The following is a 23,426-nucleotide window of genomic DNA, read 5'->3' on the forward strand; positions in this document are numbered from 1 at the left end:
AAGGTTTCTAGTCAACAGTAAGCCATGAGTAGTTAAGTTTTAGGGGGGAGTCCAGAGTTATATACAGATTTCAAACTGAATGGGGGACTGGTACCCCTAAATCCCACACTACTCAAGGCTCAGCTGTAATATGTATTTACTAAATGCAAAGCATCTATTTTATAAATTAAAATATCCAATGTTATAACAAATCCAATTCATCATAAGGTGACTACAAAGAAAACATACCACATACTAACTTAATCTTTTTTCTTATTTACACAAAAATATCATCTAGAATTTCAGAAACTACAATAATGAGTTTTTTTCAGATAATACTGCTTGAGATTATAACTTGCCTACAAGTAACTTTTTAAATAATTCTGAAATCTAGATTACTAAGAAAGTAATTAAAAAATATACATTCAATTTAGAGTGGTTTTTTTAAACTGCTGTTTTATGATCAAAACTTCCTTCCTCTTATTTTTTTATCTATGACAGGACCATCGAGAGGAATTCACTATCAGAAGTCATACCTGGATCGCTATTTTGAAGACTTTTACGTCTCTTGTTTGCTTTATATTCAGAAATTATTCCACGAATGCTATGTATCAAAATGCAGTAAATACAATTACTATTTTAATACTGATATGAAAAACTTTACCAAATACATTAAATTCTTAAGAGTATATCAAACAATATCAGAACTTTAATTATACACTTTTAGTTTGTAAGCTCTACAAAACTCTTATTAAGCTTCTAATTAAAGAAGAAAAAAGTATGAAGTGAGGACAGTATAACTCAGTAAATTAACACATGTGAAGTTGACATAATGGAAAATGATCTGACTCATAATAGGACCAATGGGTATTTGTTCTTGAACAAGTCTCTTCTCTTAGGCTCAATGTCTTCTTCTAAAGAATGAAGGTTTTACTACCTTATTTATTAGGTTATTATAAATGTTTAATGAAACCACATTTTAATGTGCTCAGAGAAATAGTAAAGCAATGGAATAATTTGTTCTTGAACTTTTTTGCTGAAATTATTTTGGAATCCCAAATGAAATCCAATGTGTATTTTCACATATGTTCTAATATTAAAATGTTATGATCTTTTGAAAATGTTGTTAAGTCCTAATTTTGCTTGTTACTTGTTCTATTATTTGTAGCTTATGATTCAGGACATCTCAACTATTTCACAGTTTGTAACTAAATTGATAAATAGATTGTCTCATTAAAATAGATAACATGATTATCCATTGTTACTTATGTCATCAATCACACCAAAGGCAGAAAGCTAACAGATGTCAAGACCTGGCTTGGACTACTACTATTTTTCCTCTATAGACTCGAACTCTGAACTGGCAGATCTTTGTTAGAATGATGCTTCCTCTCCATGGTCATCCCCAACTGACATGGAAGACAAAAACCCTCATATTTTTGAAGTGTCATGAAGGAGATGCAAGTGGTTATTTTTTCATTTCTGAGATACATACTAACAATATATTTGCACACAACACACCACGAGTTTACTCAGCGCCATTCTCATTTCATAGATTACCTTACTCCAATGTTTTTGTAATGAAAATGTGTAATTTCATTATTGGCTAGCACCTGTTTTGCTTTGACTCACACTGTTTTCCGGGAACTTGTCAGCAAACTAGTCAAATGGCCTTCTTGTAACTGTGTAAAATATGGACTGCTTCACAGATTAGTGTGACATGCTTATGCAGGGGCCATGCTAATTTTCTCTGTATTGGTCCAACTTTAGCATATGTGCCGCGAAGCAAGCACAAAGCTCTACTTTTGTAAATGGATGCTGATCAGTCATGGATGAAGCTTGGCTCTGTTCAGTCCAACTCACCTACTTGAGACAGATAATTCTGACTAATGGCTTCCTATGAGGTAATATTTGAAGATATTTTAAAAACTTGAGGTGGAGAAGCAAGTGGGCTGGGAGATTTTTATTATTATGGAAAACAGATCACTCAAGGGGCCAACCACAAGTCCGAGCCCACTGCGGACAACATGGGACCTTCCTCTATCTAAGAAAAGCTGCTACATAAGATATAAAGGGGCTTGGGGTAAAAAATCTGGTAACAAAGAAGAAAAAACTTTGATATCTTCCTGCAACACTATCTGAACATCTCTAACAGCTTAGAACTATCCCAACTAATATTTGCTAGAGAGAAGACAAACAAGGGACTCACAGAATAACTTACCATGAAGGTCTAGGATTCCAGGCTAAGATGTGTGCTCCACATGAGGTTTTGAGTATGGGGGGGAAGGGTCAATTTGCTCACTACGTGTGTGGGTAAAGCTAGAATGTCCAGCAGCCAGAGCAGGGTACTGGTGTTTTGGAAACAACAGCTGGGCATATAAGCATATTTAGGTGAACTATAAGATGGGACTTGGAAGCCCATGTATAGGTTACTATAAAGACTGAGGATCTGAATCACAAGGGGCATCCTGGTGGCAAAGGTCAATCTTTACCAGACTGCAGGAGCAGTTTCAATGACAAAAAGCAGTAACAGAATCCATAGAAAGAACAGAATAATTAGAATGTCCTTTCCCCCCACCCACCGCTCCCCACTGACTTGTAAAACATGATTGTCTTCCTCAGACTTAGGGAACCTCTTAGGTTCTTGAAAAATTCAAGGTGGAGGGTATAGGAGACAGCTCCCAGGAGATAGTCCAACATTTTCTGATACACTGGACATTTCAAGACTCATAACTAATTATAAAAATCATTTTATCCCATGCGTAGGGGTTATACTTGGAATGAAATGGAAAACATTAGGATCCCTAAGCATAGAAGTCTTAAGAGACTTGAGTTAAAGAATCCTACACTCATTGCTACTTCTAACTTGTCTAGTCTTATGCTTGATTTCTGGCTGATGAAGTGGACTAACTCACTGCCACTCCAAAACTACCTGAACCAAACTATGAAATCTCACTTGATATATAAGATGCAATGGTTACAATAACTTTAAACCTCAATTTAGTGTTCACTAGCCTTTTTAACACTTACGCTTGAAACTTAGAAGCAACAGCGTAGTCTTCTGCAGTCCATCCAGATATATCTTGGCAAAAGACATCAATATTGTGCTGAAGAAGCTGGTAGACTACACTTGTTGATCCATTACGAGCAGCAAGTATCAGGGCTGTTCTAAAATAAGAAAGATAATTTCATGCTTAGGAACTTTAGCAAAGCTATGTTAAAAGCTAAATTTATAAACTTTACAAATTTAATATGCCTGTCCATGTAGAATTAACCAATTACATGTACTAATAAACACAAACTTCTTGGGTGCTCAAGGGTTCATCTTTGTAAATTGCCACCAAAGCCAAACAGAAGGAACAACAAGGAAGCCTCTTGTCCCACTGGGATATGACATAGCAGAAGTTGATAAAATAAAGTCCTTTGATGGGCAGAATGCTATGCTCAGGTCACTTATCTAAAGTAGCTAAAAATTTAAGTGAAAAATTATCCATTTCTTCCCTAGTCTGATATAATATATTGTAATTCAAAATCAGCGTGGGGTCAATAAGAGCTATCTGCAGGTTTAAAACAATAATAATAATGCTAATAATAGCCACAGTAGTTTCAGTTAATAATGCTGATAATCATATGCGAGGCACTGGATTAAATGCCATATATACATATATTAGTTATACACAACCACCCTTGAAGGATATATTATTATTCTCTTGTTTCATAAAGGAAAACACTTGGTGATAAGTAATGTTCCCAAGGTCACACATCTAGTAAGCAGAAAAGCTAAGAATTAAACCCAGTCTTGTGTGAATCTATAGCCTATCTCTTTTTTCTCATTGTCACCCATGGCTTGTAGTCATTAAAAGTTTACCCAGTTGAAGCTATCTTTTTTCCCTCTGCCCACACTAATTAAAAATAACATCAAAATACACTAGAAGTAAAAAGAAGAAAAAACCCAATGAACCCACAGTATCTGGCAATAGCAATTAATAGTCACTTAGGAATAACCTAACATTAATATTTTTGAGAGAAAGCAAGCTAAAGCAAAGAGTCATCCAAAACACAAAATGATTTTCAACTCTAATTTATCTTTAACAAAGTATTTTTAAAGGAAAAGCATGTAAGAAGCAGAGGTTGAAACTACTATAAAAGAGTTAAGAAATTTCAATATTGAGTCACAAAGTAAACTAAAAGTTGAAGTCTACACTTTTAAAACAAGTAAAACCAATATGAAATCCCTTTAGTTAACATAAGATCATATGACTCAAAGTATCACCTCATCCATCAACAAACATCAGTCAATGTAACAAGAGAAGACAAATCCTGCAATACACTATTTTTTATGTTGCCCAGTCCAAATAATTGTTTTTCTACCTGATGACTTGTGCTGGTATTTCTCTCTATCCCAATAATAATAAGTTAATCTTATCAATTTAATATTTCTGACAAGTGACTGTTACCACTCTAGAACACCACTCAGGTTTAAAAATGAACAAAAAAAGAACTATTGTACCTTCCAAAATCATCTATTGCAGTTAAATCTGGTTTTTTCTTCAACAAAAATGCCACCATTTGCTCTTTTTTCCTATTTACAGCTAGTAAAAGTGATGTATGTCCATCCTGCAAAACAGCAAAAACAATTTATAATTCACAAAATTACACACTTCCCAACTGAACTGAAAACCTTATGTTAAGATCCTATGAACTTAAACATGAAGCAGAAAGTAAATAAAAAGCAATCCCTTCCTTCTCACTCCACTGTGCTTGCCCACATGCTGCTCCTTCCCTTTCAGATACCCCTCCTAGGGTGTCTGGAAGGCACAGTAACAGACTGGAGCACATATGCCTCACATAAAGGGATAACCGCTGCACAGCATACTCAACAGTGATATGAGCTCAAGGGAATCCAGATGTGATCCTTTAAGAGAAGCCTGAAATCTAGACACGTGTATGAGTTTCCTAAATTTTACATGTTGACACAGCTTATGGAGGTAAACTAACCTAAATCTATAGGACACATTTAGACTACAGACCTCGTGTTTTCATATTTGTTATGAATGTATTTTTAAATAGTTGTATGTAAAGCAAATATTTGCACGTAATATATTTCCTTCTAGTTTCAGATGTTTTACTAAAAAAAATCATATGTCAATGGTAAAACAAATATACTTGAAATACTTTGAAAAGAACATTGGTTGATCATACCTGGCTTCTTGCTTCAATATCTGCACCATATGCAAGCAGTTTTCTTGCCATTGATATATTCTCATTATCAATGGCATAGTGCAGAGCAGTGTTGCCATACATATCTCTAACATTTGGGTTGGCGCCATGTTCCAGCAGGATGGATGCACAAACTTCTTCTTGACATTGTACAGCCTGTCAGTATTAGACCAAGAAATAGACTGTAAATTCTAGGAAATCTTCCACAGGATTCACCAACTAGTCACATTTCAATGAGGTGAATTAATTTTATTCTGTGAATTTAAATTAAATCCATCCCATGCTGAAAGAGTTGGCTACCATATACCTTGATCAGAGCTGTCCTGTTTTCACTGTCAGTGAGGTTAAGCTGGCATTTTCTGGCCACCAAGTCAGCCACCACTCCCGGATGGCCATGGGCACACGCCAAATGTAGAGCAGTCCTATGAGAATGAGAAGTCGTTTTAGGCAATTGTAGTGCACAGTCCCAAAACATACAATGACGCATGTAATTGTAAACATCAAATAGTATGTTATCCCTCTGCCTTCAGAACAAATAGTTACTTTTCTTGTGAAGAAAGGCAAGGTTTCCACATCCCGGGTGCTGCTGAGCCTGCCAGGGTAGAAAGCCCAGTGCCCTTGGTGACAACACTCACCCCACCCCCACCCCCACCCTTGCATCGTACCCACATCCTACCCAACTCTACCCCCCACCAGTCCCCTCACTCCATCCAACCCCCACCCCATCCAAGCCTCACTCCACTAGACTCCCCACCACAGTCCCCCACCCAACTCTACCCCTCACCACAGTCCCCCACCCCATCCCACCCCCCACCAGTCCTCCACCCCATCCAACCCTCACTCCACTCCCCACCACAGTCCCCCACCCAACTCTACCCCTCACCACAGTCCCCCACCCCATCCCACCCCCCACCAGTCCTCCACCCCATCCAACCCCCACCCAACTCCACCTCCTAATACAGTCCCCCACCCAACTCTACCCCCACCACAGTCCCCCACCCCACCCACCCTCACCTGACTTCCACCCCACCCAAGCCTTCACCCCGCACCGTATCTCCCCTACCCAGAAACCAGGAACAGGGGCTTCTCCCATATCCCCAGGCCTCCTCCCGGCTTCCTGTTCCCCTTACCTGTTCTTCTTGTCCCTGTCGTTCAAGTCATTCAGCCTGAGCAAGATGCTCTCCATCACCTTGTTCACATCACCTGTGATGGCAGCTTTGTGGATCATGCCCAGATCCTTCTGCCGGACTCGGTACCCGGGATTTGAGAAGCCATCCTTGTCACGATTCTTCCTCCAGGTAGCCATGCGTCTCCTGCAGGCCGCCAGGAACGACCCCCTGACCTCCATCCTGAAGCCAAAGATCTTCTCCCAGGCTGAGGAACGGCTTCAAGACACCTCAGCTCCCACTCGTTTTCTGCCTCTCTGGAGCGCAGCACCAGCACGTAACCAGGTCCAGCTGCAACCTCCGTCAGGGACACTCCAGTCTCCAGCTGCTCGGAGGAGCACCTAGCCCAGCAGAGCCGTTAGGCACCAGCGCGCATGTGCACCTCAGCCGGCCCACGAGGCCATCCGCGGAGAAACAGCCCTGAGCCTCGCGCCCTCCATTCGCGGGCGCCACCTGCTGGTGGCGCACCCGCCCTCCCCCCACCCCCCACCGCCCCCCGCCTCCCCGGCCAGAACCCTTAGGCACCAGGGTACATGCGCACCTCAGCCTGCCCGCGAGGCCCTTCCCGGGAGCTGCGCACTCTCGCGAGCGCCGCCTGCTGGCTGGCTCACGCCTGTGATTCCAGCACTTTGGGAGGCTGAGGCAGGCGGATCACGACCTCAAAAGATCGAGACCATCCTGGCTAACACGGTGAAACCCCGTCTCTACTAAAAATACAAAAAATTAGCCGGTCGTGGTGCCGGGCGCCTGTAGTCCCAGGTACTTGGGAGGCTGAGGCAGGAGAATGGCGTGAACCTGGGAGGCGGAGCTTGCAGGGAACCGAGATCACGCCACTGCACTCCAGCCTGGGTGACAAAGCGAGACTCCGTCTGAAAAAAAAAAAAAAAAAAGAGCCAGGCTTTCGGTGCCCGGCAGGGACTCAGGAGGAAGCCGCAGAGCCATAGATCTGCCTTGGTTGGTTCTGCCCTAACTTCGCCCTGTGCTACCCTGGGCCTGTTCTACCCTGCCCTGCCCTGCCTTTGGCTCTGCCCTGATCCTGCTTTGGCCCTCACACTGGCCCTAGTGCAGACCTGGCCCTAGCCCTAGCCTTGGCCCTGCACGGCCATAGCCCTAGCCCCCTCCAGGACCCCTCCCCAGTGCCAGCTGCAGGCCCTGGAGATGCTGCAGTGAGCCCAAGAGTACAACGCTCTTCAGCCTGGTGTGGCACGGCACAGCGCAGCGCCCAGGCCCTACTCAACTATGGTGTCACCACGGACACCAGCACACTGCTGGCGGGACAATGCCACCTGCTGGAGCAGGACGAGAACAGAGACACGCCACTACACCTGTCCATCATCCATGGGCCGACCAGGGTCATCAAGCACATAGCCCGTGTCATCTACCACACCCAGCACCTTGGCATCGTCAACCTCACCAATCACCTGCACCAGACACCCCTGCACCTGGCAGTGATCACCAGGCAGATGAGGGTGGTGAGCTTTCTGCTTCAGGTGGGTGCAGACCCAGCACTGCTGATTGGCATGGAGACTCAGCCATGCACCTGGCACTGCAGGCAGGCCCTGGTGCCTCTGAGCTGCTGCATGCACTGCTTTGGAGTGGAGCTGCCGCTGTGCCTCGGCTGTTGCACATGCCTGACTTTGCAGTACACCTGGCGGCCCAAGCCCAAAGCCCCAAGTGCCTGGATCTGCTGGTGAACAGTGGGCCTGAAGTGGAGGCCACAGAGCGGCAGGGGGGCCAAACAGCCTTGCATCTAGCCACAGAGATGGAGGAGCTGGGGTTGGTCACCCATCTGGTCACCAAGCTTCGGGCCAATGGGAATGCTCACACCTTTGTGGGAAACACACCCCTGCACCTGGCAGCGGGACTGGAGTCCCCAACCCTCACCCTCCTTCTGAAGGCTAGTGCTGACATCTATGCTGAGAATGAGGAGCCCCTGTGCCCACTGCCCTCACCCCCTACCTCTGATAACGACTGGGACTCAGAAGGGCCTGAGAAGGACACCCAAAGCAGCTTCCAGGGCCACACGCCTCGACCTTATCCACAGCACCAAGGTGAAGACCTCGCTGCTAAATGCCGCTCTGAACACCAGGGAGCTAGCTGCCCCTGACCCCACCCAGCCCTGCAGGGCCAGGGCTGTCACTTGGTGACACAGCCCTGCAGAACCTGGAGCAGCTGCTAGACGGGCCAGAAGCCCAGGGCAGCTGGGCAGAGCTGGCAGAGAGGCTGGGGCTGTGCAGCCTGGTGGACATGTACCAACAGACGGCCTTGCCCAGCGACAGCCTCCTGCACAGCTATGAGCTGGCTGGCGAGGACTTGGCAGGTCTGCTGGAGGCGCTGTCTGGCATTGGCCTAGAGGAGGGAGTGAGGCTGCTGAGGGGTCCAGAGACCTGAGACAAGCTGCCCAGCACAGCAGAGATGAAGGAAGACAGGGGGTACGGGAGCCAATCAGTGGAGCAGGAGGCAGAGAAGCTGGCCCACCCCCTGAGCCACCAGGAGGCCTCTGCCATGGGCACCCCCAGCTTCAGGTGCACTGACCTGCTGCCTGGCCCCAGCCCCCTTCCCGGACCCCCCGTACAGCATCCCCACCTATTTCAAATCTTAAATTTAACACCCCACACCCACCCCTCAGTTGGGACAAATAAAGGTTTCTAATGGGAAGAGAAGGACCCCTCCTTCCCAACTTTGGAAAAAAAAAGCCAGGCGTTTCCCCAACCCCTCATGCTCTGGCCAATCCACCTGTGTTCCTCAATCAGCCCAGGCTCCTGGAACACAGCCTGCTCTGCCTGCGCGCAGGGGCAGGGGCCTCCTGGAGCCTCCTTCTCTACCCCACTCCCTGTCCCTAGACAGACCTTTCCATCAGTCAAAGCTCCACCGGGCAGGAGGGCAGAGCCCCAGCTCTGGTTACCAGAGATGGGAGGTGGAAGAGAAGACTTGAACAGGTACCGGAAACAGGTACAAAGTAACACTCAGATGACAGGGAGGAATTCCGCTCTTCTGTTCCACAGCAGAGTGATGACAGTTCATGGCATCATTGCACCTCTTTCCAAAAAGCTTGAAAAGGAGGATTCAGAATGTTCTCATCAGAAAGAAATTTTCTTTTTCTTTTTCTTTTTTTTCTTGAGACGGAGTCTTGCTCAGTCACCCAGGCTGGAGTGCAGTGGCCAATCTTGGCTCACTACAACCTTCGCCTCCCAGGTTCAAGTAATTCTGTTGCCTCAGCCTCCTGAGTAGCTGGGATTACAGGCACGCACCACCACACCTGGCTAATTTTTGTATTTTTAGTAGAGATGGGGTTTCACCATGTTGGTCAGGCTGGTCTCAAACTCCTGACCTCATGATCTGCCTGCCTCGGCCTCCCAAAGTGCTGGGATTACAGGCATGAGCCACTGTGCCCGGCCTCCACAAAGAAATTTTCACAGCGGTATGAGGTCATGGAGACACTCAATAGCATGATGTCATCATTCCACAGTGTACGTGTGGACCAACATGTCTCAATCTATCCTCGCAGTGTAATCATTTACTATTTGGCAAATGCGATTCAAGAAATATGAATAAGCAATGGTAAAACTCACGTGAGACCATGAAATTTCCTAAATTTCCAAAGCAATCCTAAGACGTCCAGACTCCATCGCATGCACCACACTCCCCGATTTCCAATGTCAGGGAAAAGCTAGGGACCCGTTTCCACCACACAGACCAGTGGAACAGAAAAGAGGACTCACAAGTACACCCACACACCAAAAACCACCTGATCTTTGATAACATCCAGGAAGATAAGCCATGCAGAAAGGACTCTCTATCGAATCAATGGTGCTGGGAAAGTGCACAGCCACGTGCAAAGGAATATCCCTGGGCCCTTACCTTCACCCTATACAAAAATCAACTCAAGGCAAATGAAGGATGCCAATGGAAGGCCTTGAGCTATAAAAATCCTACAAGAAAACCTGAGAAATACCCTTCTTGACATGGGCTTGGGCAAAGAATTGATACAGCTGAGTTTCCCAACAGCAACGCCAAAACAACAGGGCTTAACAAGTGGGATCTAATAAACTTCTGGAAGAGCTGACTCAGAGCAAAAGCCATCACCAAACAACTGAACAGACAAGCTACAGAATGGAAGAAAGTGTGTGCAAACTGTGTATCTGACCAATGTTTTATAACCAGAATCCTATAAGGAACGTAAACAAATCAATCACCTATTTTTGTGCATTTTTAGTAGAGACAGGGTTTCACAATGTTGCCCAGGCTGGTCCCGAACTCCTGAGCTCAAGAGATGCGACAGCCCTGGCCTCCCAAAGTGCTGGGATTACAGGTGTGAGCCACTGCGCCAGGCCAAGTATTTAACCTCTTTATGCCTGTTTCTTACATTTGGAAGTGGGGATGCTGTAAGTACCCAGGCTATAGAGTTATTGTGAGAATTAATGCCTCACATATATACAAATTTATACAGCTATACTCTTAGAACAGTACCAGGAGCAAAGAAAGTACTGGTTAAAATTTTAGCGATTATTAACTACTACAAATACTACTACTATTATAAATAGCATATGATGTATTATTACTACTATAGTTATCTTAAAAATCTAAAATAAAAATTTTAAATAATATTCTAATGTAATCTGTCAGGGTTAGGGTAGAACCAGTTCAGGGCCAGGGCCAGGGCCATGGCAGGACCAAGGTCAGGAGCAGGGGTCAGTGCCAGGCCAAGGCCAGGGCTAGGGCCAGGTCTGTGCTAGGGCCAGTGTGAGGGCCAAGGCAAGGTCAGGGCAGGGCCAAACTCAGGGCAGGGGAGGGTACAGAAGGCCTAGAGTAGCACAGGGCGAAGGCAGGGCAGGGCCAACCAGGGCAGGTCTATGGCTGGGGCAGGGCCAGGGCCAGAAGCAGGGTAGATGTAGGGCCAGGGCAGGGCCAAGACAGTGGCAGCTCCAGGGCAGGGCCAGGGTTAGGACCACGGTCATGTCCAAGGCCAGTGCCAGGAAAAGGGGAAGGGCAAGGGCAGGGCCAGGGTCATCTAAGGACCAGGAAAAAAGCTAGGCCCAGAGCAGGGCCAGGGTTAGGACCACGGTCATGTCCAAGGCCAGTGCCAGGAAAAGGGGAAGGGCAAGGGCAGGGCCAGGGTCATCTAAGGACCAGGAAAAAAGCTAGGCCCAGAGCAGGGCCAGGACAGGTACCTGGCAGGGCCAGGGTCTGGGACAGGGCCATGGTAGGGCCAGGGCCACAGCCAGGTCTGTGCTATGTCCAGGCTCAAGACAAGGCCCAGACAAAACTAGGGTGAGGGCTAAGGTAGGGCCAGGGCAGGGTCAAAGCCAGAGTAGGGCAAGGACAGGGCCAGGGCAGGGTGATGACACAGCCAGAGCATGGCAGGGCAGGGTGGTGCCAAAACCAGGGGCTGACCAGTGCCAGCTCAGGGCCAGGAAAAGGCCAGGGCCAGGACAGAGCCAAGAAAGGGTCTGGGTCAGGGCCAGGACCACAGCAGAGCAGGGCCAGGGCCAGGGCCATGGCACAGTCAGGGCAGGTCCTTGACAGGGCCAGAACCAGGCCATAGTGAGGGCAGGGCAAAAGCCAAGGCAGGGTCAGGGCAGGTCCAGGGAGGGGCCAGCGCCAGGCAGGGCCAGGGCACAACCAGGGCAGGGTAAGGCAGGGCAACAGTACCAATGGGCCATGGCAGGGTGAGGTCAGTGCCAGGAGAGGACAGAACAGGCAGGGCCATGGTGTGGCCAGGGCAGGAAAGAGCCAAAGCAGGGCCAGGACAAATCAGGGCGAGGACATGTCCAAGGCCAGCTCAGGGCCAGACCAGAACCAGGACCATGACCATTGGCAGGACCAGGGTCATGACAAGAGACAGGGCCAGAGCCAAGGCAGGGCCAGTGTAGGTTCAGGGAAGGTCCTGGCCAGGGCAGGGCAGGACCAGGACAGGCCAGGTAATGGTAGGGCAGGTCCAGGGCAGGGCCAGGCTGAAGGCCAAGGCCTTGCCCAGAGCAGAGCCAAGGCAGAGGCAGGGCCACGGCATGGCAGAGCCAAGGTAGCACAGGGCCAAGAAAAGGCCAGGGCAGTTAGGAGCCAGGGCAGGGCCAGGACATTGCCAATACCGGGGCAGGGCCAGGGAATGGCCAGGGCAGAGCCAGGACCATGACCATGGCAGGGGCAGGACCAGGTTCGGGGCAGGAGCAAAACACGGGCAAGGACAGTGCAGGTTCATGGCACAACCAGGGTCCAGAACAGGGGCAGGGCAGGGCCAAGGAAGGGTCTGGGCCACAGCAAGACCAGTGACAGAGCTGGGGCTAGGACAGTGACAGGGCCAGAATCAGGGGAAGGGCCAAGCAGTGCAAGGCCAGGGTGGGGCCAGGCATTTCAGGGTCAGGGCCAGGGCAGAACCAGGGTAAGGTTTCAAGCAGGGAAGGGCCAGGGCCAGGACAGGTCCAGGGCAGGGCCATGACAGGAGCAGGGGCTGGGGTAGGGCAAGGGTAGGGCCAGAACAAGGGCAGGGCCAGAGCAGGGTAAGGGTCAGGGCCAAGGCCAGGGTAGGGACAGGATGAGAAATATGGCAGGACCAGGGGTAAGGCCAAGGCCAGGGCTGAGTCAGGGCAGGGGAGGGCATGGTATGGCCAGTGCAGGACAGGACCAGAGCTGGTCCATAGACAGGGCAGGGCCCATGATGCCAAGGCAGGGCCAGGCTAGTGCCAGGGCTGAGGCAGTGTCCGAGGATGTCCAGGGCACAGCCAGGTCCAGAGCCAAGCCAGGGAATGGCCAAGTCAGGGTAGGGCAGGGCAATGGCAAGGCTGGGTCACTGCCGGGACAGGGCAGAACAGGGCAAGGTGATGGTAGGGGCAGGGCAGGGATAGGCCAAGGCAGGGCCAGGTCACTTCAGGGCCAGGACATCTCCAAGTCCAGTTCAGGGCCAGGGCCAGGGCTATGGCAGGACAAAGGCCAGGGCAAGGGCCAGGGCCAGAACCAGGTCTGGGCTAGGGCCAGGTCCAGAGCACGGCCTAGCCAAGGCTAGCGTGAGGGCCAAGGTAGGTCCATGGCAGGGTCAAACCAGAGTAGGACAAGGGCAGGTCCAGGGCAGGGTGATGACACAGCCAGAGCACGGCAGGGCGTGTGGTGCCAAGACCAGGGACCGACCAGTGCCAGCTCAGGACCAGGAAATTTCGACCATGGCCAGGGCAGAGCCAGGAAAGGGTCTAGGTCGGGACCAGGACTAAGGCAGAGTAGGGCCAGAGCCATGGCAGAGTCAGGGCACGTCCCTGGCAGGGCCAGGTCCCAGGCCAGGGATATGGCAGCAGCAGGGACAGGGCCTGGATAACGGTCAGGGCCAGGGATATGGAAGGACCAGGGTCAGGGCCAGGGCCTGGGCAGGGCCAGGACAGGGCCAGAACCAGGCCATAGTGAGGGCCGGGCAAAAGCCACAGCAGAGTCAGGGCAGGCCCATGGAGCGGCCAGTGCCAGGAGGGGCCAGGGGACAACCAGGGCAGGGTAAGGCAGGGCAATGGCACAACTGGGCCATGACAGGGCGAGGTCATTGCCGGCAGAGGGCAGAACAGGCAGGGACATGGTGGGGCCAGGGCAGGGACGGGCCAAGGCAGGGCTGGCACAAATCAGGGCCAGGACATGTCCAAGTCCAGGTCAGGGCCAGAACAGGACCAGGACCAGGACCATGAACTTTGGCAGGGCCAGGGCCATGGCAGGCCCAGGTTCAGCACAAGGAGCAGATCAGAGCCAAGGGCAGGCCAGCACAGATTCAGGGAAGGTCCAGGGCAGAGGCAGGGCCACGGCTTGAGCCAGGGAAGGGCCAGTGCAAGGGTAGGGCCAGGGCAGGGACACAATAACACAGGGCTAAGACAGGGCCAGGGTGGGGCCAGGGCAGGGTAGGGCAGGGCCAAGACAGCCAGGTAACAGTAGGGCAGTCCAGGACAGGGCGGGGCCAGGCTGAATGCCAATGCACTGGCCCTCCCTACAAGGCTCCTGCCACCTGGCCACTGCCGCAGCTCCGCCACTGCCATAGGCCTGCCCCCACCCTGGCTGCTGCCACCTGCCTTCCTAGTGTTGCGACCCTCCTACCTCTCTGGCACGCTTCAGCGAGGCAAGCTGCAGTGTTGCAACCTTCAGTGTATGGCAGGTGTCTTCTCCTCCTCCTGGCACGGAGCAGCTGGGCAGACAAAGCCAGAAGAGCCTAGAGGAAGATGCAAAGGGTGGTAGCATCACAGCCTCGCGTTGTCATGTGAGCCACTGGGTGGCAGAGGCCAGTTTCAGCAAAGGCACTCACACCCAGCCTCCAAAGTCCAGCCTCTCCTTTTGGCCCAAGCTAGCCAGGAACTGGGGCCTAAGGTGGGTGCTGGAGACACCACAGAGCCCAGCTCCCCACTCCACAGGAGCCGCTGGGCCCACCGGGGCTGCACTCCTTGTTGAGCAGGAGCAGCAGAAACTCAGAGATCAAGCCAACCCTCTGCATCCAGGTGCCAATTCCCGTTCTGGACGCCTCCACGCACAGGGCCCTGTTCCCTGTGGTGTCTGCTACTCCATACCCAGAGGTGCCAGGCAGTCTCTGTGGCACAGACCCAGAATGCACAGGCCCAGTAACCATGGCAGGTGTGGGCTCTGCCATGCTTAGGATTCCCACGGAAACACTGTGCACCTGCCACACTCCAGTATGAGCAACAGGAGGTCGCCCTCTGGAGTGTGGAGTCCAGGGAGAGGAGAATTGCTCCTTCCTTGGATGCCACCACTGTCGCTGCCACCTCTACCAACCACCGCCAGCAGTGCAGCCCCCAACAGCACCCAACTAGCCCCCCTCCATGGCTAGTCCTGCCTCAATAGCGCCCCCCACTTCCACCCCCAACAAAGCCGCCAGCAGCGTAGTACCTGATTAGTGCCCCTAACCTGTCCTCCTCCACAGGCACTGCAGCCCCAGAGAGCACCCATAACCCACTCCCCGCCATGGGCAGCACCGCCCCATATAGTGCTACCAACAGGTACCCCCAACGCACGCAGTGACACCTCTGAGAGTGCCCCCAACGCACCCCCTACTGTGAGAAGTCCAGCCCCAGATAGCCCCTGTCCTACCACTCTGGTAGTGCTGCAGTCTCTGTCGCCGCCACCACCAACCACAGTGAGGCGAGCCGCTGCGCCACAGGCTCTAGCCTCCAGCTGCCAGGCACGGAGCGGCTCTTGCTGACGGCCGCCTCCTACCACTTCAACCACGCTGCTGTCTCCATGGCCATCTTCTTTGACTACAAAGGAATAAAACTAGATATAAGTAAGAGAGTGATTTTGGAAACCATACAATCACATGGAATTTAAACAATCCATTCGTGAATGAATGACTAGTGGGTCAATGAAGATACTAAGATGGCAATTGAAAAATTTCTTGAAACAAATGGTAATGAAAACACAATATACCAAAACTTATGACACACAAAAAGCAGTAGAAAGGCAGAAATGTATAGCTATAAGTGCCTACCATCCAAACAGAAGAAAAACTTCAAATAAACTATACACCTTAAACAACTAGTAAAGAACAAACTAAACCCAACATAAATAATAAAGATTGTAGCAGAAATAAAATTGAAATAAAAAAACACAAGATTAAACAAAAAGTTGGCTTTCTGGAAAGTTAAATAAAATTGACAAACTTTTAGTCAGGCTAACTAAGAAAAAGAGAAGATTCAAATAAATAAAATCAAGAGATAAAAAAAGGAGACATTACAACTGATGCTTCAGAAATGCAAAGGATTGTAACTGGCTATTTAATAGGCCAATAAATTAAAAAGCCTAGTAGAAACTGACAAATTCCTAGACACATACAATCTACCTAGGTTGAATCATGAAAACATCCAAGACCTGAACAGATCGGTAACAAATAATGAGATTGAAGCCATCAGAAAAAGTCTCCCAGTAAAGAAAAGCCCAGGAACCGATCGATGGCTTCACTTCTGATGGCTTCACACCACACATTCACAGACCTAGTACCAATCCTACTCAAAGCTATTTTGAAAAACAGGAGGGCAGACCTAGTACCAATACTACTCAAAACTATTTTGAAAAACAGGAGGGAATACTTCCAAACTTATTCTATGAGGCCATTATTACCATAATACCAAAATCAGACAAAGACATCAAACAAGGAAACTACAGGCCAGTATCTGTAATATTGATACAAAAATCCTCAACAAAATGCCAGCAAATCAAATTCAACAATACATTAAAAAGATAATTCATCATGATCAAGGGGGATGTATCCCTGAGATGCAAGGGCCATTCAACACAAAATCAGAGGGATACACCATATTAACCGAATAAAGGACAAAAACAGTACAATCGTGTCAATTGAAACTGAAAAAGCATCTGATGAAATTCAGCATCCTTTCATGCTATAAATCATCAAAAATCTGGGTACAGAAGAAACATACCTCACCATAATAAAAACCACACGAGAGAGACCCACAGCTAGAATCACATAGGATGGGGATATATGGAAAGCTCTTCCTCTAAGATCTGGAACATGATAAGGATGCCCACTGTCACCACTGTTACTTAACACAGTACTGGAAATCCTAGCTGAAGCAAAATCCTAGCTAAAGCACACACCAAACTGTCCCCCTCCCCGCACCCCATAGCGCCCTCAACCCAAAACATCCCACCCGCCCCCGTGGGCAGTGCAGCCCTGGATAGTACCCTTAACCCTCCTCACTGCTGCCGGCAATACAGTCTGGGATAGTGCCCCCAACCCGCTCCCTGCCGAGGGAAGTGCAGCCCCGGACAGGGCCCCCAATTAACCAATAGTGACATTTTACTTTGCCAATATTAAGATGATCTTCTGTTGAAATTTAGCTGAAATCTGTTTAACCCCAGAAATGGCTGCACTAAAACTGTAGAATTGATTATGACATATGAGGTGATGAAGCTGACCTACGTAGGGATGAAATGACATAGTATCTGAGATCTTCTTTAAAATGTTTAAGCCAAAATAAATACATAAAGTAAGTGTGGCAAAGATTTACTGGAGCTGGGAAGTGGATGGGTGACCTTTTTCTGCTATTATCTCTATTTTTGTGTATGTTTGAGATGTTTGATAATATGAAAGAAGGATCAAGGGAAAGATGCTTTAGAAAAAGATTTCACATGGAACTGAAGCTGTGCATGACTTTCCATTCTTTAAGTTGGCCTGTGGGATTTGACTATCCCAAATCAACTTCCCGCAATACCTTAAGAATGATGAGCACTTACTGAGACAGCAAACAGCGATGGTGCTGATGTGACTGGAAGTGTAGGTAGAGGAATAAATCATCCTTGAATCATGTAACAAATGGCAAAGAAAGTGCTACCACAGTGGGTCTGGTGATGTGCTATTCTCTATTGCTACAAGAGAAATAATGCATTTTCAAGTATTTTATTATTTCCTTTATATCCTTTAAGTGCTCTGTCAGCTTGATCAATACAGAGAAAAACACATTTTCACTATGATAAAAAGAACTAGTCAAAACCTACTGTGAGAGTAAAATAAAATTAAAATGACTTTTTTTCTTTCAATAGCCTTATTTCCATTGAAAGTCTGAGATAAGATGCTAAATGTCACTGGTAGAAAGCTGTGCAAAATGCTGCCCTTCAATTCCAAGGGTAGGTGGTTTAGAAACTGCATTGACCGGCCAGGTGCAGTGGCTCACGCCCGTAATCCCAACACTTTGTGAGGCCGAGGTGGGCAGATCACCTGAGGTCAGGAGTACAAGACCAGTCTGGCCAACATAGTAAAACCCCATCTCTACTAAAAATACAAAAATTAGCGGGGTGTGGTGATGGGTGCCTGAGATCCCAGCTACTTGGGAGGCTGAGGCAACAGAATCACTTGAACCCAGGAGGCAGAGGTTGCAGTGAGCCGAGATCATGCCAGTGCACTCCAGCCTGGGTGACAGAGCAAGTCCCTGTCTCAAAAAAAGAAAAGAAAAGAAAGAAGGAAGGAAGGAGAAAAGAGAAAGAAAGAAAAGGAAAAGAAAGGAAAGAGAGAGAAAAAAGAAAAGAAACTGCATGGACCTACCAGCACATTTTCTGATGTTATAATGAGTCTATTTTTGTTTCTTTTGGGGAGATGCTGGTGTGGAGATGCTTTTAGCTAAGAAAAACATCATCTTAGATTTTCACTTAAAGCTAAAAAGATCTAACAATTTTAATAATTGGGAAGACATCAATACAAATATAAACTTTTCTGTACTAAAACTGTAGAATTGATTACGACATATGAGGTGATGAAGCTAGGGGAGAGTCAACCATTTCCTGGGATTCTCTAATTCTGTAACTTACTTTATGTACTGTTTTACAGTTCAAGAGGTGTTTTCACATCAATTGCCCCATTCCATCTTTATTTCCACTCTGTGTGCAGGCAAGGCTTTATGAAGTAATGCTCTACAAAGAAACTGAGGCTCGGAGGGGCAAAATGATGACTTGATCAAGGTCATACAGTTACCAAAAGGGTGGTGACAGGACTATTGATTTATAATCAATAAATTACTTAGAAGAAATTACTTAGAAGACAAGAGTAACGAAAATGGAGACATGCTAACCCTTGCTTACCTTTCAAAGCCAATCTGCCGGAATGTCTTTTCCCATGTTGAGCCTGTAATGGAAGGGAGAGACATAATCAGTGCACATCAAGGACTCAGATACTTTTGTCCAGCTTTTCCACACACGCTAGATATTTGGTTTTATGTTTAGGTAGGATGACTGGTTTTTCTTCAAATGCATTACTCCCCACCTCCAGTCCCAGATGGCCTTTGTAGAGTACAGAAAATTTAATAAAAAGTCCGCATATACAGAAGTCGAGTCCACATAGGGATTTAAGTGCATATAACCTGCAATGTGGCCAGCCACAATGGCTAATGTCTGTAATCCCAGCACTCCGGGAGGCCAAGGCAGGCAGATCACCTGAGGTCAGGAGTTCGAGACCAGCCTGGCCAACATGGCGAAACCCTTTCTCAACTAAAAATACAAAAATTAGCCGGGCATGGTGGTGGGCACCTGTAATCCCAGCTACTCAGAAGACTGAGGCAGGAGAATCACTTGAACACGGAGGCAGAGGTTGCAGTGAGTCAAGATCGCACCATTGCACTCCAGCCTGGGCGACAAGAGCAAAACTCCATCTTGAAAAAACAAAACAAAACAAAACAACAACAACAACAACAAAATCTGCATGTGACAGAACTCTCCATGCCAACCCCTCTGGTAAAGCATTAGGCCACGCCAATAATTCTCTAAAAATCTAAGTGTGTCCTGCCCAGAAAAATATGGTGGAACTCTCCTGTTAAACATAATCAAACAGCTGTATGTTCTAAAATTCAACTTGTAATTTTGTGGAGCAATCTGGAAAGCCAGGTGACACTGAAGTTCCAACACATCACCCACCGTGCCTTTATCTTACCAGTGTTGACCACAGAATTCACATTTCCTTTTTTTTTTTAAGCTAAACATGTTAAATCAGAAGAACACACAAATACTATTCCAACTGATATCAAGAACACTATATCCAAATCCATAAGAGAAGGACAGCTGGGTATAAAAAAGATGTTATACAATTTTTCTATGTAATATTTCTTCCCTATGTCACAGGCATATAATAATTTTCTGAGTACCTGATATAAGGAAAAGTGCTAAATTTTAGGAAAAACCTTTTTAATAAAAATTCTGCATTTACCAAAATTAAGGATTTGTGCCAACCCGTGGCATTTGTTTACATTTTCCTGATGCTTAGTCAATGGTAAACATATTTTGATTTCAGTAACTATTGCAGGTAAATACCCACCTAGCCCTAAATTCATAAATTGTGTTGTGCACTAGTTGCTTGATAATCACAGCAGGTAGTTATTGATAATTACTGCCTTTCTGATAGAGTTACTTCTGTCCATAGGAAACGGTGGGTTCAGCACTGAGTCCGCAGCTAAAAGGCAGCTGAAAAGCTACCTGGCTTCTTTTCCTAAAGTCAAATTAAACTCGTACAGTGCTTAGGTTTATTTCTTGAGAACTCTGCCTCAAAGGCTTCATCTTCGGATGGCCACTCAGTGTCTCCTAGACATTAGGCTTCCTCAAGAGGAGTAGGAGGCCCCAGGGCCAACTCTCTGGCCTTCTCTAAGGACTGAACTAGTCCCAGGAGATCATGATCATGGGGTTTTGCCAGGGGACCTGGGTTCATACTAGTTGGTCATGATGGAGTGTTTTAAATAATTTTGATAAATAATAAAGGACTAAATTTCGGATGTGGATTAGACACACAAACACATTTAAAGCCGATTCAGGCTTATATTCTCACATGAAGTCACTCTTCTCCGGCTGAATTCCAATGTGTTTTGCTGAGTAGCAGTAAAAAAAAAAAACACAGACTTTGAGCTAACCAGCCCAGGAATTTCTCTTGGCCCCTGGCCCAGGGGAGTGGGTCCCATGTGAATGTCTTCTGACCTGTGAGTCACATGCAAAACAATTAAGAATCCCTTTCTCAGGAATTCTTTTTAAAAATAGTGTTATTTTTAATTGACACATAATAATTGCACATATTTATGGGAACAGTGTGATATTTTGATACATGTGTATGATGTGTAATTCTCAGACAATTATCCTGCCCCTGAGATCCTAGCAATTAAGAGACTGGCAGAGAATCCATAACCTGCGGAAGCCACAGTGTGTTCAAGAACGGTGGCAACTGCCGGCCTAGACTACGAGGTGGGAGAGAGGAGAGTCTCCTACCAAAGTGAGAACAAGATGGCCAAGCACAGGCCAAGAGTGGAGGGTCGCCGGAGGGAAGGATTGGACGGTGAGGAGGTTGAGATGCTGCTCGCCTTAACTTCTCTTGCTTCATGGAAGAAACAAAGCACCTTTTACATTTTTCTGCATTTCCATTCTTTTCTAAGATATTTTCAGTATTATTCCTATTTTTTATTTTTAATAGGTTCAATTTTTTTCTTAATAGGTTCCATTTATTATTCAGGTAAATTTTTTAATTTAAATGATTTTGCTATACTACATTGTCAGGCTTTTTTAACAGGGAGTTTTAATTTAAAAATAAGTCCCACCTTCCTATTTCTGTGAAATGTAAACTTATGTAAACAGGCAGGACAACTCAAAAGCTTTCGATGCAAGACACTCAGTACTCCTGAGAATAAACATTAGGCCACTCAACCAGGCACAACAGCAGTGGCAGAACGACTTCTTTCTATTCACCAGAAATCAACTTAATAATTTCAGTATCTGACATAACACAGGCTCATCATTTTTTGCCATTGATACTTTCCTAACCATCTTAACATGCTAGGTATGAGACTAGATATGTTAAAATATGGTTTCTGCCCTCAAACTCCACATACCCTAGAGGTTTGGATTTTTATGTCTTTTGTGAGCACTTAATCATGATGAAACAAGAAACACACAATAAATGGAACAGACATGTCCAGATCCTTTGGCACCACGAATATTTCTGGCAGCCCATTATTCAGTTGCCGGGGAATTCTTTTAAAGCCGTTAACCATGCTTTACATGGTAAGGTAATACTATTCACTTTCGCCAAAGCAGTCCAACAAGTGGAAAGAAGTAGCTGGCAGACTTCATTGATTCAACACTTTTTAAATGAGATTTATAATATAGAGAAGTTTAAAACATGTTGTATTTTTCAGGGAAACCGAAACAGCAATAATAATGAAAAGGAAAATATATAGCATGGAGAATGGATGTCCAGTCATCTCTCAGTATCCACAGGGAATTAATTCCAGGACCCCTGTGGACCCCAAAATCTGCAAGTGTTCACATCCCTGATCTAAAACAGTGTAGAATTTGTATATAACCTAGCATCCCCTGCATACTTCAAATCATTTGTAGATTAATTATAATACATAGTAATATATATAAATGTTATGTAAATAGTTGTTATATTGTACTTTTTTTACATTTGTGGTGTTTTTATTGTTGTATTTTTTTCAAATATGCTTTTTCAAATAATTTTGATCTGAGGTCAGTTGAATTTGTGGGTGCAGAACCCATGGATATGGAGGGCCAACTGTAATTCATAGAAGGGATTTTTTCCTTTCAAATCTTAGATGAAATAGTTAGAAACAATGAACTGTGATTCTTCACTTTCAGAAACTGTCCTTTGTAGATCCAGTATCCAGTCAACAGAATTGAAATGCAGAGTGGAAGATGGCAGAGTCCAGACACAGTAAACAAACCTTGGACTAAACTGCATTCAGCTGCAGAGCCGGTCCCGATGTCTACCACGTGTGTCCAGGGTGACAAACCAGCCTTTAAGCTCCTTTCAGGTAGGATGTTTCCTCCTGAATAAGTAAACCAGCCATCGCTCCTTTACGAATGAATCCGGCTCTGTCTGTCCATTCTCCTCTCACCCTCCCTCTTCCACCCTATCTACCTATCAACCTCTGTGGCTTCCATTTTCCCTCCTCTCTAATAACATTGCTGCGCCACATTTAGCTACATGGGGTCAAGATGGAACCTCTGCCAGTTTCTGCACCTATCTGGTAGGAAGCTCTCTCTCCTCAGCTGCCAGAAAGCCAGGCTCACCCATGACCAAGTTTGCTGCCACATGCAACAGCCTGTGTGTAAGAGGGAAGAATGGGTCACGTGTGCAGAGGGAAGCAGGGATGGAGAGAGGAGGCTGACTCCTCATGGCATCCCCATCTGCCTCTGTGCACTCCATCAGGATGCCCTCGCCTTCCCTCACTTCCCAGTTACAGGGAAGAAAAAATAACCTGGGTCACCTATTCTCATTTTAAGTCGGGGCTCTGATACCTGTATCTCAAAGAGCACTCAATATAGACAATGAAAATAAGAACAATTCCTTGAGCATCCAAATTTTAGGTTGTGAGGAAAGCATGTTTAACAATTTCTAGGCCGGGCGCGGTGGCTCACGCCTGTGCTCCCAGCACTTTGGGAGGCCGAGGCGGGCGGATCACGAGGTCAGGAGATCGAGACCATCCTGGCTAACAAGGTGAAACCCCGTCTCTACTAAAAATACAAAAAATTATTCAGGCGTGGTGGTGGGCGCCTGTAGTCCCAGCTACGCGGGAGGCTGAGGCAGGA

General features: G+C 47.0%; 2 protein-coding genes, 1 non-coding gene and 1 pseudogene across 4 annotated transcripts in view; 2 read left to right on the top strand and 2 right to left on the bottom strand.

Annotated features, from left to right (window-relative positions):
- ANKRD62 (ankyrin repeat domain 62) overlaps positions 1-6,743 on the bottom strand; it is a 41,181-nt gene extending 34,438 nt beyond the window's left edge. Inside the window, exons 1-6 of one of the 2 annotated variants that reach the window (XM_055368432.1) lie at positions 6,330-6,743; positions 5,507-5,621; positions 5,182-5,355; positions 4,490-4,596; positions 3,010-3,147; positions 516-583 (exon numbers count right to left, since the gene is read on the bottom strand). In XM_055368432.1, coding sequence (XP_055224407.1) covers positions 516-583; positions 3,010-3,147; positions 4,490-4,596; positions 5,182-5,355; positions 5,507-5,621; positions 6,330-6,547 — 820 coding nt within the window. In that variant the 5' untranslated portion in view covers positions 6,548-6,743. The remainder of the gene's footprint in view (positions 1-515; positions 584-3,009; positions 3,148-4,489; positions 4,597-5,181; positions 5,356-5,506; positions 5,622-6,329) is intronic. The other variant, XM_031003732.3, reaches the window with a different exon arrangement.
- Positions 1,667-1,772, bottom strand: LOC115931524 (U6 spliceosomal RNA). The gene has a single exon (XR_004067995.1). It is a non-coding gene; the product is annotated as a U6 spliceosomal RNA (small nuclear RNA).
- LOC101132408 (nuclear factor NF-kappa-B p100 subunit-like) lies at positions 6,740-8,756 on the top strand (annotated as a pseudogene).
- Positions 8,757-12,132: 3,376 nt separating this feature from the next.
- The window catches only part of LOC129528335 (adhesion G protein-coupled receptor A3-like), a 49,934-nt gene continuing 38,640 nt past the window's right edge, over positions 12,133-23,426 (top strand). The window contains 4 exon segments of the mRNA XM_063699403.1: positions 12,133-12,234; positions 14,407-14,893; positions 15,259-15,334; positions 15,437-15,626. Of these exon segments, the coding sequence (XP_063555473.1) occupies positions 12,133-12,234; positions 14,407-14,893; positions 15,259-15,334; positions 15,437-15,626 (855 nt within the window).

This window comes from Gorilla gorilla, chromosome 17 (assembly GCF_029281585.2).
Source record: "Gorilla gorilla gorilla isolate KB3781 chromosome 17, NHGRI_mGorGor1-v2.1_pri, whole genome shotgun sequence".
NCBI lineage: Eukaryota > Metazoa > Chordata > Mammalia > Primates > Hominidae > Gorilla > Gorilla gorilla.